Source organism: Aulonocara sp. 'chitande type north' Nkhata Bay, linkage group LG14 (genome assembly GCF_057382095.1).
Source record: "Aulonocara sp. 'chitande type north' Nkhata Bay isolate Kocher_YH1m ecotype deep benthic linkage group LG14, A_spYH_male_GT1.1, whole genome shotgun sequence".
Lineage (NCBI taxonomy): Eukaryota > Metazoa > Chordata > Actinopteri > Cichliformes > Cichlidae > Aulonocara > Aulonocara sp. 'chitande type north' Nkhata Bay.
In genome coordinates, this window is record NC_141357.1 from 24487352 (window position 1) to 24504953 (window position 17602).

At 43.6% G+C, this 17602-nt stretch overlaps 2 protein-coding genes across 3 annotated transcripts in view; both read left to right on the forward strand.

Moving 5' to 3' along the window:
- Window positions 1–2652: 2652 nt before the first annotated feature.
- On the forward strand, window positions 2653–12907 carry lg14h19orf47 (linkage group 14 C19orf47 homolog). Of its 2 annotated transcripts, none has more exons than XM_086261718.1 (8): window positions 2653–2761; window positions 3739–3826; window positions 3924–4038; window positions 4247–4328; window positions 9796–9921; window positions 10047–10196; window positions 11588–11661; window positions 11742–12907. In XM_086261718.1, the coding sequence occupies exons 1-8, from the start codon at window positions 2743–2745 to the stop codon at window positions 12267–12269; spliced, it is 1182 nt and encodes a 393-aa protein (XP_086117844.1). In that variant the 5' UTR covers window positions 2653–2742; the 3' UTR covers window positions 12270–12907. The 2 variants fall into 2 exon arrangements, with proteins under 2 accessions (XP_086117844.1, XP_086117845.1); XM_086261719.1 differs by having other exon boundaries at window positions 10047–10121.
- A 2400-nt stretch (window positions 12908–15307) lies between these two features.
- Window positions 15308–17602, forward strand: part of ttc9b (tetratricopeptide repeat domain 9B) — a 44340-nt gene continuing 42045 nt past the window's right edge. Inside the window, exon 1 of the mRNA XM_086261720.1 lies at window positions 15308–16104. Within this exon, the coding sequence (XP_086117846.1) occupies window positions 15642–16104 (463 nt within the window). The 5' untranslated portion in view covers window positions 15308–15641. The remainder of the gene's footprint in view (window positions 16105–17602) is intronic.

The following is a 17602-nucleotide window of genomic DNA, read 5'->3' on the forward strand; positions in this document are numbered from 1 at the left end:
TTAACAAGCTCCAACCAGATAACATTTTGCTTACATTAATGAAATAACATGTTGTAACGCTTTGTTTACTCTGTGTTTAAATTCCTGTAATTTACAGAAATATGCAGATAGAAGAGTACAATGTATTTATGAAATGCAATATGCAAAAGGGTCACTGGCAAGTCTCAAAATTCAGTTTATTTGTACATCCCAGTCTCACATATAGAGGTTCAAAGGGGTTCTTCTCTGTGAGGAGGATTAAATTGCCAGCAATTTGGGATTAAAGGGTTGAAGAGTGAGTAGGGACAGAGTAGCCAACTTTCAGACATATAAGAAGGTCCAAGATCATTTAGGATTTTATATACATATATGTAAGAGTCAGTCAAAAGTCAATGAGATGTGCTGTGAGATACTGGAAGCCAGTGTAGCTCTGCTAAAACTGGACTGATCTGCTCCCAGTTATTTTTTTTTCCTTTAGTTAATAACGTTGCAGGAGAGTTTTGGATAATCTTTTTGGGATGTCCAGAAAAAAAGAGCACAGCAGTTCCACTGGACATGAATACAAGAACAAGGTTTTTAGAGTCAGAGTATATCAGGAAGGGTTTTATCTTGGATGTATTCCTGAGATGTCTTACTGATGGAATTAATGTGAGGTTTAAAGCTCAAATCAGAATTTAAAACAACCCCACGACTTTTAACTTGTGGTTTTCCTCATACCCAGTGACTTGTAAGAGTATAATAAATTGATTATAAAAAAAGACTTATAAAAATGCTTATTTATTAATGTTTTTCATTAATCTGTATATTAACTGTGTGTAAAATGTCTATGTTACTTATCTGAGCTGTGCAGAGCTTTATAGTGCCTTTTGGCTTTTTTTAATTATTTTTTTGTTTGGGTGAGGGCACTTCATGTTTCATTTTTGAAATTAGAAGGATGAAGACAAAGCACTGATAAACAGAAAGTGAATACTTATCTCCATCAAGTGGTCAGAGACTTCACTCCGGATGTATTTTTGCTTCTGCTGCTGCAGGTGAGGCCTGTTGCTCCATATCTGCTAAAAAAAAAAAAATGCTTATTTTCAAACGTAGGTAAGTAGTAAAATTCAAATAGCGACAGCCCTCAAACTTAAAGTGACGGTCACTGGCTGTCATTTATAGTCATTCACTGAACAAAGAATCAGGTTTTGGTTACCTGAATGGACATCAAAACTGGGCTCCACTGTGAGGCTGTAGAAAGGCATGGACTTATCCAAACCAATCAGCAAAGGTTAGGTTATATGAGTGTCATTATTGCATATGAACAATCAGCAGTGGCCTGGAGCAGTTCAAACAATGATGTGTGTTTTTTTTTTCACATCATTCAAAAAAAGAAAAAAAAGTAACCCAGTTAAATACAAAATGCAGTTTACATTATTTATGACTAAATTATTAAATTCATCAATGGAAAAACTATTCAAACCTACCTGAACCTGTGTGAAAAAATAACTACACCCTAAACCTTTATTGTGTTGTGCCACCCCTCGACAGCAAGAACTGCAATGGAGCATTTGTGATAACTGCAATGAATCATTCACATCACTGTGGAGGAGTTTTGTCTCACCCTTCTTTGGAGAAGTGTTTTAAATCAGCCAAAATTGAGGGTTTTCAAGCATACACAGCCTTGTTCAAGGTCATGCAAAAGCTTCTCAATAGGATTTAAGCCCAGACTTTGACAAGGCTATTCCAAAACCTTCATTTCATTATTTTTGAGCCATTCAGAGGTGGATTTGCTGGTGTTTTGCTAAATAACCTAAGTATGTATATCTATATGTAATGGGACTCAAACCTTCCAAGTAATTCTCCCTTTGTCTCATCACGCTACAAAATATTTTGCCAAAAGTCTTGGAGATCATCCAGATATTTTTTGTCAAAGACGCAATGAGCCTTATTCAGCAGTGGTTTTCTCCCTATAACTCTCCCATGGATGCCCTTTTATTACCCAGTCTCTTTCTCATTGTTGAATCATGAACTCTGACATTAACTGATTCAAGTGATGCCTGCAGTACTTTAGATGTTATTCTGGGTCTTTTGTGATCACCTGGATGTGTTGATGCACTCATGCAGTGGTTTTAGTAGGCTGGGCAGTTCTGTGAAGTTTCACCACTTGGTAACTTTTTCCAGACAGATAGATGTCAAAGACGTTCTTGAGGCTTTTTTGAGTGTGGCATGACGTGTTGCTTTCTGAGATCATTTATCCTTCTTCACTTTGTCAGACAGTGAAAAAGATTCTTTTAAGTGATTTCTTGATTCAACCAGTCTGGAAGAAATCCTGGCTGGGTGTGGCTGACTCAGCTTTCCAGAAATGTGGTTTATGGGGAATGACACAGGCTAACAGAGAGAAAGACAACCATTTACGTCTTTGGCTAATGTTAGAATTTGTTTGATGATCTAAAATATGTAAGTCAGAAAATATACAAATAAAAAATAACTCAGGAAGGGGGCACATACTTTTTCACAGCAATGCAACATAAAAACAGCAATGTCATGTAGCATGCTCAAGTAAAACTCTAGGTTTGATTATTTTTCTTAATTCATGCATTTTTGATTTTCCTATAAATAATTAAAGCAAACATCACCTGATGTTGGCAGTGATTTGTGTGATTTTCCGGTCTTCGTCGCTCTCTAGCGTCCCAGACTGAAAACTTTCCGACCGAAATGTTTCCGGATCCGCCGGAAGTTGGGGATCTTTCTGCATGCGGTTGACGTCACCACACAGTCGTGAACATGGCGTCCGTGACAACAGGTGAGAGCACAAAGGCCCGGCTAGCCGGTGTTAACAAATGGTTGATTTAAATTATTTCAGCAGTACTTCGTCAGATATTAACACTGGCACCTCGTCTTTAATGTTTACGAGCGTTTGGGTTCACAGCGATCCCCGCGGAACAGCTTTTATTCGCGGCTACTGGAGCCGCTCACACAATGCTAACACAGAGTGCTAGGACAAACAACCGTGTTACTGAGTTTTGTGTCGCTCTCTGAAATGTGTGATTTAATCTTTAGTGGGAAAACAATCGTAAGGGGGAACTGTGTCCTAGATTAGTGGCCAGTTTAACCTCTGAATCGTCCAACTTGTCTCGCCGCTAATGCTAACGTTAGCCTACCAGCTCCGGGTCATCTACCACTCCGCTTTGTCCTCAATCTGTTAAAACTAAATGATTTTTAAATAGTCTATCTCTGATTTGCTTCTAAGTGCTATGCCAGTTTATTCGCCGTCCGTGTCTCCGCGTGGCCGAGTTTCACGTCGGGTATAGCCATTGTTGTGGCAGCTGTTGTGCTTCCTTCACAGTTTATCTGCTCCTGCAGCCACAGGACTGTTCAAATGTGGGGTTATAAATAACCTCCAGCTGGTCACGGTCAGCATGTATTAGACATCAGTATGCTGCTGTCTCTGATGGTTTATGTCTCCCGCTGGCGTCTTGTTACACTATAGTATTACTTTGAACGGTCCCACATTACACTTAGTGTGATCACAGCCTGTGGAATTCGTGGGCAACTTGGCCAGGAGTTTTGGTTATTGCTGTTGTCTTTTGGTTCCCAATTTTTCTGTTCTTAACAAAAGAAAACTGGAGCAGTGACACTGTAGACTTTAAAAAATCAACAAGTAAAGAACTCATTACTTGCAACTGTAGTTGTGGCATTGTTTATTTATAAAGACCCGTGTTTGATTCTGCTTAAGTTGTTTGGTGGTTAATGTTTCAACCTTTCCATTTTTCTTTTAAGCCACCTCAGAGTGGATTCAGTTTTTTAAGGATGCAGGGATCCCAGCTGGTCTGGCTGTCACATATGCTGTTTCCTTCGTAGACAACAGGTAAAGACATTTTGGCCTCGTGAACACATTCATGCTGTGATCATGTGCACTTTATTAATGCTCTCATTGTTTGTCCTGATTATTTAATCCTCGGCAGAATTCAGAAGAACATGTTAATGGACCTCAGTAAAGACATCATGATGGACCTCGGCATTACTGTAATTGGGGACATCATTGCCATTCTTAAACATGCCAAGCAGGTCTACAGGCAGGTGAGCCAGACTTGATCTTTTAATGTTATGAAAAGCTGAAAATTATTCACTGTTAACAATTGTGTTTGTCCAGAAGTCTACAGACAATATAATCGTGTACTGATTTAAAATAGCCACGCCTATATGCTAGCGCTAGGGTTTATTTTAAAATTACAGCATTAGGTGCAGATTTCACTCAACACTTTGTTTTCCTGCTCTGTTTTCTAAGGACATGTGCAAAATGGCAACTGAGGCCATCTCATCAGGACAGACCAGTGTTCAAGCTGAGCTCAGAAGAACTGCCAACACCCGTAAGTAATGACATGTTAATTTATTTTGTAAAGTATGAGCCTTTATTAGAAGTCAAAAGAGCTTCAAAGAAAAGCGTCTGGACTTCTTTAAGTTGCTTGAAGATGTTTCACCTCTCATCCGAGAAGCTTCTTCAGTTCTAAGGTCAAATGGTGGGAAAGGATAATGGAAGCACTCAAAACATGCGGCTATCCTAATTGGGCATTCATAAAGTCAGCAAAGAGGCACAGAAAAGAAGACCAGACACCAGCGAGGGAGGATAAGAAGGACAGACACAACAACATTGTCATCCCCTATGTAGCCGGTGTATCAGAGAAACTCAGGAGAGTTTTCTCCAAGCATGACATCCCAGTGCATTTCAGACCCAGCAACACGCTCAGACAAAAACTGGTTCACCCGAAAGACAAAACGCCTAAACACAGACTTAACAATGTGGTGTATGCTGTACAGTGCAGCGAGGAATGCTCAGACCTCTACATTGGAGAGACCAAACAGCCACTTCACAAGCACATGGCACAACATAGAAGAGCCACCTCCACAGGACAAGACTCAGCAGTCCATCTGCATCTTAAGGACAAGGGTCACTCTTTCGAGGATGCCAATGTTCACATTTTGGACAGAGAGGACAGATGGTTTGAAAGAGGAGTGAAAGAAGCCATCTATGTCCACTGTGAGCGACCATCTTTGAACAGAGGCGGGGGTTTACGACACCAACTCTCTGCCATCTATAATCCAGTTTTGAGTTCCCTCCCCAGACGTCTTAACGCCCACTCACATCCTGGGCCATCAGACCTCAGGAATTCGCATGATAAGGTGGGGCCAGGTTTCACAATGAGCTCACCCGAAACTCTGGCTGATTGGGACCCACAACCAGTTTCACACCTTGGCTCAGGCGATTAGAGGATCATCAGGAGGTCCTTTTGTCCCTCTGTGGGGGGATACTCCTACTAGGTTTATATCTGGGACTCTCCACCATTTGACCTTAGAACTGAAGAAGCTTCTCGGATGAGAGGTGAAACGTCTTCAAGTAACTTAAAGAAGTCCAGACGCTTTTCTTTGCAAGCTCCTTTGACTACGATGACCACACACACACACACACACACACACACACACACACACACACACACACGTAGGAAAATATTTAGTATACACATCCAGAAATGCATACACTATTATATATTGTACATATATTTATTAGTTTCAGGTTGGCCATTCTTGTATTTTGCTCGTTTGTGTTGTTGTGTTTGCACATCTCTGTTGCTTGTGGGGCTCGCACACAAGAATTTCACTCGCATGTGCTGTGCCAGTGTGCCTGCACATGTGATGTGACAATAAAAAGTGATTTGATTTGATTTGATTTGGATGACTGAGAACCTTCATAGACTTTATTAGAAGTGTTCAGATTTTCTTTGAGTTTTTGTTCTAACTGGAGTTAAATGGCCGACATTTGTTCAGCGGTGAGCAAAATTTTCCAGCAGTAAGTTCTGGTTGTATCGAAATCACTCAAGTCACTACGGAGGTCAGACAGTGACCCAGCTGTTTGACCCATTAATGAGCCAGGCCAGAGGCATTATGAATCATCTATTCCACTGTAATGTGGTATGTCAGCGGGAATTACGCACACATCTATGTGCGTAATCATTTCACCTGCCATGATTCAGAACTGAAGAAGCAAATGTAATCAGGCGGTTGAAGCTGTTTACGTTAAGGAAAAGATGACCTAACGAGTGAAAGATCCGGAGTTCGACCTCAGGAGGAGACGCACATTCCTTTGGGGTTGCTTCAGAATGGCAACCAGTTTAAAAACACTGCCAAATCAAACATGTGGAGCTGCCTGCTGCAGCGACCCCTTGTGAAAAAGGGAACAGCCAAAAATGGCTTTGTAGTGTTCAACATGTTATTTTTGGATTCACCAAGAGAGGAGAGCAGACTTTTACTGGCCCAAAAAGTCCCCAAAATAACCTTATCTTAGGGTTGCTTTAACTTTAGCTTTCGGTCCAGGGCCAAAAGTCTTTTCTTTTCCTTAATTCTTCCAGAATCAGAAAGGGTTTTATTGCCAAATGTTGAGCAGGTTTACAACATTAGGAAATTGCTGCGGTGCTTCAGTGCAAACATACTGTCATAAATTACGCTTAAACAGACATGAAAAATAAATAAATAAATAAAAGAATAAGAATTATTCTTATAGGTAAGTAGATAGGTATATACATGAGTGCAGGTGGTGTTCAGTGCCAAACATGGAATGATGCTGTGAACACAGCGTAGGGTCATGTGTTAGTGGTGGGAACAGTTATACGGTTATTGTTCATGAGTCCAACAGCAGAGGGGAAGAAACTGTTCTTATGGCGAGAGGTTCTGGTGCGAATGGACCGGCGCCTCCTGCCTGAGGGGAGCAGGTCAAACAGACTGTGTCCAGGGTGAGAAGGGTCAGCTGTGATCCGGGCTGCACGCCGCAGTGTCCTGGAGGTGTACAGGTCCTGCAGAGATGGGAGTCTGCAGCCAATCACCTTCTCAGCAGAGCGCACAACACGCTGCAGTCTCTGTTTGTCCCTGATAGTGGCTCCAGCGTACCACACGGTGATGGAGGAGGTGAGGATGGACTCGATGATTGCAGTGTAGAATTGCATCATCGTCCGTGTTGGCAGGTTGAATTTCTTCAGCTGCCTCAGGAAGTACATCCTCTGCTGGGCTTTCTTGATGACGGAGGTGATGGTGGGCTCCCACTTCAGGTCCTGGGTGATGGTGGTACCCAGGAAGCGGAATGAGTCCACAGAGGTGATGGGGGTGTCAGTCAGGATGATGGGGGGGAGTGGAGCTGTGTGCTTCCTGAAGTCCACAATAATCTCCACTGTCTTCTGGGCATTCAGCACCAGGTTGTTGTGGCTGCACCAGGACACCAGACGTTCAACCTCCCTCCTGTAGGCAGACTCATCCCCGTCCGAGATGAGTCCAATAACGGTGGTGTCATCTGCAAACTTGATTAGCTTGACAGACTGGTGGGTGGAGGTGCAGCAGTTGGTGTACAGGGAGAAGAGCAGAGGAGAAAGAACACAGCCCTGAGGGGAGCCGGTGCTGATGGTCCGGGAGTCCGAGACATTCTTTCCCAGCCTCACATGCTGCTTCCTGTCCGTCAGGAAGTCAGTGATCCACCGGCAGATGGGATCAGGCACATTCATCTGGGAAAGCTTGCCTCGGAGATGGTCTGGAAGGATGGTGTTGAAGGCAGAGCTGAAGTCCACAAACAGGATCCTGGCGTAGGTTCTTGGGGAGTCCAGATGCTGCAGGATGAAGTGTAGGGCCATGTTGATGGCGTCGTCTACAGACCTGTTGGCTCTGTATGCAAACTGCAGGGGGTCCAGGAGGGGGGCCGTGAGGGTCTTGAGATGGGAGAGAACCAGGCGCTCAAAAGACTTCATGACCACAGATGTCAGAGCTACGGGTCTGTAGTCATTTAGTCCAGTGATCCTAGGTTTCTTGGGGACAGGGATTATGGTAGAGGACTTGAAGCAGGCAGGCACATGGCATGCCTGCAGTGAGGAGTTGAAAATGCCAGAAAACACTGGGGCCAGCTCGTTTGCACAGTGTCTGAGGGTGGCAGGAGACACACCGTCTGGGCCGGGAGCTTTCCGAGCATTCAGACTCTTAAACTGCTTCCTCACACCTGCTTCATGAATATGAAGAGTTGTGGTGGGAGGAGGTGGTGTGAAATCCTCTTTTGTGTGGAGTGAGGAGGGGGGTGTTGCAGGTGAACAGTTTGAAGGTGGTGATGGCTCTATGGAGGGGGGAGAGGTGGGGGAATGAGTGTCCAAAGTGTCTCTATTGTTGGGGCCGTTGGAGGTGTGAAGGCTGCCTGATGGCTCGTCAAAACGGCAGTAGAAGTCGTTGAGGGTGTTGGCCAAGAGCAAGTCATCAGTGGAGTGGGGGGTTTTAGGCTTGTAGTTGGTGATATTCCTAAAACCTTTCCACACAGAGGCCGAGTCATTCTCTGAGATCTGCTGCTGCATCTTCTCAGAGTGCTGATGTTTAGCAACGTCCACTTCTTTAGTGAACCTGTACTTGGCCTCTCTGTAGCAGTCCCTGTCTCCGCTTCTGAACGCCTTTCTCTTTTCCAGCCACAGCTTTTTGAGTTTAGGAGTAAACCAGGGTTTGTCATTGTTATAACTCACCCTGGTGCGTGATGGCACAATGCTGTCCTCACAGAAGTGGATATAGGAGGTGACAGTGTCCGTAAACTCGTCCAAGCTGTTAGAAGCAGCCTTCATTGTGTCCCAGTCTGTAGACTCCAAACACGTGCGAAGCTCCTCCACAGCCTCGTTGCTCCACAGTTTTTTTTGTCCTCACGACAGGTTTGGAGAGCTTCAGCCTCTGTCTGTACGCGGGGATTAGGTGGATCATGACGTGGTCAGAAAGTCCGAGTGAAGCGCGGGGCACCGCACGATAGGCCCCGCTGATCGTGCTGTAACAGTGGTCTAATGTCCTCTCCTCTCTGGTCGGGCATTTAATATACTGCTTGTATTTGGGAAGCTCATGGCTCAGATTGGCTTTGTTAAAGTCCCCAAGAGCAATGATGAGAGAGTCCGGGAATGTCCGCTCCATGTGCAGTATCTGCTCCGCGAGTGCGCACTGAGCTGCCTGCACATCTGCATCTGGCGGGATGTAAACAGCGGCCAGGATGAATGAAGCAAACTCCCGCGGAGAATAAAACGGTTTGCAGTGAATAAAAAGGTATTCCAGAGAGGAAGAGCAGTGCTGAGCAATCACTGTTACATCTGTGCACCAGCCACTATTAATGTAGAAGCAGACACCTCCACCTTTGGTCTTACCAGAGAGAGAGGCCTGCCGGTCCGCGCGCAGCAGATGAAAGCCCTCCAGCTTGAGCGCGCAGTCCGGGATGTCCTCGCAGAGCCACGACTCCGTAAAACATAAGACACAGGAGGAGGCAAAGTCTCTGTTCATGCTTCTCATCAGGGCCAGCTCGTCTATCTTATTGCTGAGTGAGCGTACATTGGAAAGGAAGATCCCAGGAAGAGCAGTTCGCAGTCCACGTCTCCTCAGACGCACGAGTGCGCCGGCTCGCTTTCCTCTCTTTCAGCGTCTCACTTTCCTGATCAGAGTCTGCAGTAAATCTGCCGCAGATGCGACAAATATTGGAAGTAAATCCACAGGTGTTGTAGTCCTGTAGTTAAGAAGCTCTTCTCTGGTGTAAGAATATCCAGAGGAGTGCCCAGACACAGAAGTTATGCACAAAAACAAAACAGAAGTAACGCACTGAAGCACCAGGGCATCCATACGCGGCGCCTCATTTATTAAGATTTTCTTAAATTAGTATTCATCTCCCTCTGAACATTTTTCTGGTTACTCTTGTTTTGTGAAAGTGTGAATCCCATCCGTCTTTCACCTCTTTGGTACAAAATAAAGCGTATAGACTTAAGAAGTAAGATTGTAACAATCTTTTATTTTGTTCCTCAGCTGCGACACGCATGATAGCCAATGCTTTGAGCCATGACTCTCCACCAGCCACGCCAGCCCGCCGGCCTGACAACCGCCTCTCCGTCACAGTGTCCAACACGCAAGCAAACAAGAGTAACAAAGCAGGTAGATTAAATAAACGTATGTTTGTGTTTCACCCCATCCGTCCCCTGTTTCCTGTTTCCCTGAAGCCAGGAAAGCCCTCTTTTTACTCATGTTTGTTCCTTATGTGCTCCACAATTTGTTGTCAGTTATACGCCAACCAGCTGACGAGGGGAACGGTCTGCCTGTAGTGAAGCGTCGCCGCGTAACAGCTGAGATGGAAGGCAAGTACATCATCAACATGCCCAAGGGCACCACTCCTCGCACACGCCGAATCCTGGCCCAGCAGGCCAAGAAAGGTAGGCCTGATGAGGTGGCCTCACCAACAGCTCGCCTAACTAACGCGTTACTCACAACAACTAATCAAACCTGAAGCTCTAATGAGTCTCCCTCCTAAAAATTACAACTATTGATCAGGTGCTGATGATCAGAGTCTGTTTGACCCTCACCGTCTGCCCTTGTTTTTACTAATCCTGCTCATTCTGCCAATAAAATTCCCCCTCACACTTCTTTTTTTCCCCCCGTTTGTCTCACATTAACCAAATTTTACTTCTTTTTGCTCTTCTGATTTTTCCTCCCTGGCATGAGCTTGCATTTGGATTGTGTTACACATCAGTCATTCAGCTTCAAGACATTTTCTCTAAATTTATGAAGGAAATGTCACTTTTATACCTGTAAAAGCTGCAGTGAAAATCATGCTTTCATGATAAATGTACCGACACAATCTAACAAACCACCGCAGCCCATTGAACTCACCGGAAAATCAAGTTTGCAGCTTAGAAGAATGGTGTACTCCAGATAGAGTAATTATTAGCAATTGGGTGTAACTCCTTTCTGTGACAAGACCAGGTCAGTGTTGGCACACGTTTCAATGCCTTTTTTGAGGCAGCTTTTTTGTCTGGTTCAGTTACTTTGCGGCGTTTACAGTTGTTGCAAATGCTTCCTGTGGGATTTACCACCACTGAATCAAGCTTTCCACCACCTGAAGCGATATGGCCACACAGCCAACAGGAACGCCCTTTCAAAGAAAGGCTTCAGAGTCTGAAAACAGAAGAAGTCTATTGTTTCCTTTCACACCACTTAAGTTAACTTGGGATGTTTGCCAGTGTCTACTGCCTATCCCAGCTTTAACTGGTTTGTCATGTTAGCAATTAAAGTAAAAGAGGTTTTTTTTAGCTGACTTAAAACAACAGGAGTTGATCAAAATATTTTTCTAGGCAGATACAAATACTGTTAAAATTTACATTTACATTGTTGTAGGCAAGAAAAAAACAAATCAAATGTTTGTTTCAGTCTAATCAGTGTGACTTTAGTTAGAGTTTTCAAAATAAAAGCAAAAATTCTCAACATATTACATGTATGGAGAATACTGTCAAAATTTCCAACATGTAATTTTTAATATTTTGTGTAAACATTCAGAAGCACATAGGCTACATTTTGCACAATCGAATAAGTCATACACCGACTATAACAACGCTCAATACAAATTCATGGCAGAATAACAGAAACTGAGCAAAGGTAAACTAACAGACTTTAAAGAACAACTACAGAGCGGTGGTACTGACAAATATTTCTTCACCTTCTCTCTTCCACTGTAATCTGTATGTTGCAGAGCTTCTTTACTTTTTTGCTGATTAGTTTTGTTGGAAAAAAATATTTATTTTGCTTATTTGCTCTTCTCTTCATGAAGGTTTGAAACGCACGTCTGTGTTTGCGAGACTCGGAGCTGAATCGAAGGCGGATACGACAACAGGCGGTAACAAGGTGAGACCTGTCGATGTACATTAACAGCGTTCTGCATCTTAAAGATGAGTTCTGAGCTCATAGCGCTCATATTTTTGCAGCCGACCGGCGTGTTCAGCCGCCTCGACAGAGGGGAAGAAGCTGCAGACGAGCAGAGAGCTGGAAACGCAGGTGAAAACGAGGACGACAGCGATGGAGAAGGCTCTGTCCTCCAGTATGCTGGCGTCCTCAAGAAACCTCCTTCTCTCCAGAAGAAAGAGTCTGCGATAAAAGCGCCCCCCATCACCCTGCGGCGCCTCGGCGGCAAATTCAAACTACCTCCCTCTGATACACCCACCTCCTCCTCACCTTCCCCGAATGGTCTCCCCCCTGCTAAGCTTAGTGTTCTTCAGAGACTGGGCAAGCCCCCCGCAACACACTCAAACACCAGTGTGTCGCAGACACCCGCTGACACACAGGACAACAGAGTGACCAGCACCAGATCCCGAGCCCAGGAGAGGACGACTGTAGCAAGCTCCAAGGTGAGCAGCAGCACCGGAGGAGCTGGAATGGGAGGAGAGTCCGCGGGGGCCCAGATGGACGTTAAAGCTATCAGTGTTTTCAAGAGACTGGGCAGTAAGAGAACCTAACGCACTCACCCCACCACCACCCAAAAAATACTATTTCTTTACACTCTTTTTAAAGTTTGTATTGCCAACTTTTAGGATTTATCTTGCTGCAATATTTTTTGTTTTGTTTTTGTGTTTGGATAAATGACAAAGATTATCATTTACATTAAACTCATTATTCTTGCTGCCATTGGAAAAATGTTTACCGTTTAGTGTCCAAACCTATTATTTAAGGATTTATGGTCTGCATTTGTTAGCTTAAAGCATGAGCTTGACATACGCTACCCCCACCACACCCCATACGAGGATGCTGCTGCTGTCTACACTCCCTGAATGCCCCTGAATGAATAGTGAGGCTGTAGATAATGTTGTTTCTCCAAGAATAATTATGTAAGTGTTTTATTGATATTTGCCTGAACATGTAAAATGTACAGATTTTTGTTTTGTTTTATTATTTTTTTTATTTTTAAGTTGAATACACAGGACAGCAGTCAGACTAGTAAGGAGATGATAAGTTAAAGTTAATCTTCTAACCTTCACCTAAGAATTACCTCCTTTTCAAAGTATGAAAAGTGTCGATAACAAGCTTCTGAACTCAGACCCCGAACTTGTGAGAGGGGAAAGGAAAAAATTCAAACTATTAAACAGAACAACCTCGATGAACACTTGAATCTTTGGAAAGCAATGCACCTCCTCCTCCTCTTCTGTGCTTTGTGGAGTAGAAGTTGACACCTTCGAACTAAAGGCACCTTTTCTATCGTAGTACTGAACGTTTTCTATAACCACCTACTTGAAAGCCGACTCACTAGAATATTTCTGTTGTTTTTATGCAATGTATAGATTTGTTAGACTTCACACACACATATTTTTCTATGTGGACGTTCTTGTATCATGACGTATCCTTACAAAAGGAATTCAGCGATGCCATCGGGCCCAGCTCGATGTAGTCCACTCAAACCAGTGTTGCTCATTACTCCTGATGTACAGTTTTTGTCTGTCAGACTTCATGCCAGATCTTCGTTACATTGTAAATATTTTAAAATGCTTAGGATTTTTTTCCCTGTGTTTAAAGAATTAATATCTGGAAAACACACCGTGTTTTGTTCGTTCACTTCTCGTTAGTACATGGGGATCTACCGCAGCACCAGTTCATACATCCTCATCTCACTTCGCTCATCGTTTCCGAGGATGTGGTCTCAGTTATTGAAGGTGTTTTCATCAAAGTAAGCATCCGCTCCTCAAAAGGACATACAGCAAGAAAAGGGTTCAACTTCACTGAATATAAGCTGATTAGCCAGCTGCTGGTCTGTTTGGGAAACCGATGATGTTTCCACTGATCCATACATACATATTTTACATATTAAAAATGGTGAAGTTGAGCATATAACATTTAAAATTAGAGCAAGATAAATATTAGACTTCTTCATTTTAAATCTTTAGCAGCAATTTTCTCTCCTGATTTTTATTTACTTCATTGTTGTTCGTTCTGGTAGTTTAGACTATCAATCAAATAACTTCTAACCACTTGTAAAGATTTACAGGCAGCCAATGAAAGTGTGATCTGCTGTGACACTGTGGAAAAAACACAGATGAATGTTTTAGACACTGATACAGGGAGGATACTGCACACCGTGTCTTGTTAAAAATGTTTGAAATAAAATTGCCTTTAACTGGAGCCGTCAGTATGTGACAAGCAGCCATCAGAAGATGGTGCACTGTGGTTATAAAGGGATGGACATGGTCAGCTAGAATACTCAAGTAGGTTGCAGCATTAAATTATGCTCAGTTGGTACTAAGGGGACCAAAATGTGCCAAAACAAATATCCCCCACACCATTACACCGGCAGCAGCCTGAACCATCGATACCTGGCAGGAAGGATCGAAATTCTCACTCTACCGTCGGAATGTCGCAGCAAAAATTACAACTCCTTAGACTAGGAAATGTTTCCTGGTCTAAAAAGTAGCCTGGCTATTTTCCTCTGACTTCTGATAGCAACAACGCCACGTTCAAAGTCAGTTGAATGTGGCGTGGTTGTTGTTGTCAGACCTTTTTTCCTCATTCTGATGCTCAGCTTGAACTTCAGCAGGTCATCTGGACCATGTCTACATGCCTAAATGCTATGAGTTGCTGCTACCTGATTCACTGATTAGATATTTGTACTAATGAGTCATTGAATAGATGTACCTCGTGAAGTGAAACTACATAAAAGTGAGCGTCTTGGTTTAATAAAAGTGAAGTGTGAATTGTTTGTCAGTTATTACAACACAAACAGAACACTCATTTTATCTTTAGTTAACTGTAATAAACTTGATTGTTTGGCAACCGTGAGAGCTGTCGTGCCTCAGGTGCTGCCCTTCTTTCCAATAAGCAGGAGTTCGAGGAGCGCTACAGGGTGTGCTGTGGATGCTTACTCCTGCTCTGTGGAGAAGATGGTGTGTGGGGGTTTTTTTTTTTACTTACTCTTGCAGACATGCCTCTGAGGCTGACTGCTGACTTCTAGGTTAACCACACGTCACATCAAACTAAGTGTAATTGACACTTTGTCCCCTTGAGGTCGCTCTCTCCCTCTTTCTCCCTCAGCCTCCTGCCGTTCGTCTCCATCTCCTTGAAAACCTTATCAGCTGAAGTCATCAGGCGCTCCGCTTGGTCCTGAAACGATTACAGGAACAATAGTTATAGTAAAAGCTGGATTTTATTGTGAGGACTGATCACTTCCAATCGTATTATTAATTGACCCTTGAAGAACGAGCCTCGGGCCTAAGAGTAGATAGTTTATAAGGCTATCTTTTTAAATATTTTGCCGAATAGTGTTTAAAATAAATAAACATGCAAATAAGTTGTTGTTTATTACTGACTGATAAAAGCATCTACTTTGCGGTTCATGCAGTTGTTATGGTTGATTTTAATGTGCCACATCACACTAAGAAATAATCGATTATGTCTGAATATTTCCACATTTTCTCTTTTTTCTTTCTTCTCCATTTTTCTCCATGTAAAATCCGAACTGCAGCAACGCCTCACGACTTCTCTTTTTTTCCCACAATGCTGCGCGGTAGGGGCTGTCGTGTGTGCGCTATCTGTGGTGCTGAAGCTGCGCGTGCCTCTGAGGTTGCTACCATACAAATCCACCCGAGCATCCTTCCGCGAGAGCTCCAGCAGCGAGGGATGGTTTGTGGTCGACGCTAGGAGAGATTCAGGATGTTTCTGCCAGCTCTGGTGATGTAATGCGTCTTTTTTCTGTATCTGCTGACGTTCTCCGGGTTATTTCTCGTTTTTTTCTGTAAGTGCTGCACACGGCAGACGCGCCTGAAAGCCCATTTTTCCCTCGGCTCGTCGTGTCTCCGGTGCCGCCGCCTGCCCTGCCTCCTTCGCCGCTCCGTCCTGCATCCTTTATGCACAGCACGCTGCTCCGGTCCTCCCCAACAAAGCACACCTTCGTGTCCGAGCACCATGGCCCGCTCCAGCCGCTTTCACTGAGAGACATGGAAGCCAAACAGCACCAGATAAAGAGCCTGAAAAGCTACCCGGAGACCGGCGGTCGGAGCCTGGCAGCGGCCGCCGGAGGAGACGGAGGAGGGGGGTATCGAGCCGGCTCAGCTGAAATGGAGATGGACTCGAAGATCCAGAAAGCCATCGAGTTCAAGGCGGAGGGCCATCGCTGCTACAAGGAGAAGAAGTTCCGGGAAGCGATAGGCAAGTACCACCGGGCGCTGCTGCAGCTCAAAGGGGTTCATGTCGTGGACGGCACTACGGGCTCCGAGGTCAACCTGCTCAGCCAAGCCGCGGCCAAGCTGACCGAGGAGCAGAGGAGAGCCGTGGAGAGCACCGAGATCGAGTGCTACGACAGCCTGACAGGTGACACGACCACAAACACACTAAAACTCAGAAACACCCAGACCCCTACTATTCTCCAAGTAGTGCTGACACCATTATTGGTTCCGGTTCACCGGGTTCACACAAGCTCCGGGGTGCAGTTGTGTCTCCAGGTGCTGGGATCAGCAGAGGCGGGCGAAACAACACTGGTGCTGAAATGGAGCATGGACGGTGTTTGTTTGTACGTTTTTTAATTGCACATACAAAAGTGGCTGCACGCTGTTTGACCATTGGTGCGTTTATTTATTCCGGTGAGGTCATTTGCCAGCCAGAGAAATTTCACCGTGTGGGCTAAAATAGTTCACCTCTCTGCCAGTTACATGCTCTCAAACAGCCTTTCACGTGGGTTGTTTATTTTTACATGTGTACCTGTAAGAAAAATTAATTGTACTGAAAAAAACAAGTACACAGAGGTGGTAAGAGTGTAATTATAACTGTCCAAAACAAAAAAAACAAAAACAAGACACACATTTGCACAATTACTTAAAATATTAGTTGTGTATTTACCATAATTTAATCAGAAAGCCCCACTGAGACTGACGTTTTCAAGGGAGACTTGAACAAGGTAGAAGTCATAAACTCAAAACATATTAAAAACTTAACAACTACAACATAAAATACAGGAGCCACAGCATTATTATGTATACAGTATACAATTACCCACAACAAAACATGCTAGTGGCCTCTCAAGAAAATCATCCACATTTCCTATCCTGCATTCCTTATGATGCTTTTAAATTCAATAATAGATACAGTCCTTTGAAAAAAAAAGGTAAAAAGTTTTCACAAGAAAATTCACAGTTTTTCTGCATTTGATTAACTGATCGTCAGTAAGTGTGAGCATCACTATAAAAGCAGAGGTTTGGGCAGTTTGCTGGTCTGGAGCACTCATTTGTGTGTTAACACAATGCCAAAATCTTCCGACAAGCAGACATCCCAAAAAATTCTCTCCACAGTAAGACCGTGTAATGTTCAGAGAAACTGTAAATGGTGTAAGAGTGATGAAATAGTTTTCTATATGACTTTGCTGCTAAGGGTGGTTCTGAATATGAATACAAGTTACTCAATCACAGGATGTCCTTGGTTTTCCACATGAGCATGTTTAATTTTAGATTCCATTTCCAAGCTTAATGGTGTGAAAATTTTGTTTATCAGATTTCTTAGAATTCCCCAAAGCAAGCACTTAGAGGTGTGCAGCTGGTTCTGGGACAGAGAGAGGTGCAAAGGTTAACTGAAAATAGACTGAAAATACCAGTGCTGTTATCCAACAGTGGTTAGTGATGGCTAGCACATCAAATCACAAAGAAAGCAGCTGTGAGTCAGAGTTTGTGCCTGTAATAAAGTGTAGAGTTGCACTGAATCAAGACTCAAAGCTGAAAAGGTGTGTATGTGTATATGCATTGTATCACCATTGTCGATCTCAAGCAGAAAAGTATCTTTCACAAGATTTTTCATATAAACAAAGTAAAACCAATCTTCA

What these genes read in the sequence shown, in the direction of transcription:
- lg14h19orf47 (XM_086261718.1), top strand. An exon ending in CAGAAGAACTGCCAACACCC is followed by an intron (nt 4,329 to 9,795) that starts GTAAGTAATGAC and finishes TTTGTTCCTCAG; the next exon opens with CTGCGACACGCATGATAGCC. An exon ending in GGCCCAGCAGGCCAAGAAAG is followed by an intron (nt 10,197 to 11,587) that starts GTAGGCCTGATG and finishes CTCTTCATGAAG; the next exon opens with GTTTGAAACGCACGTCTGTG.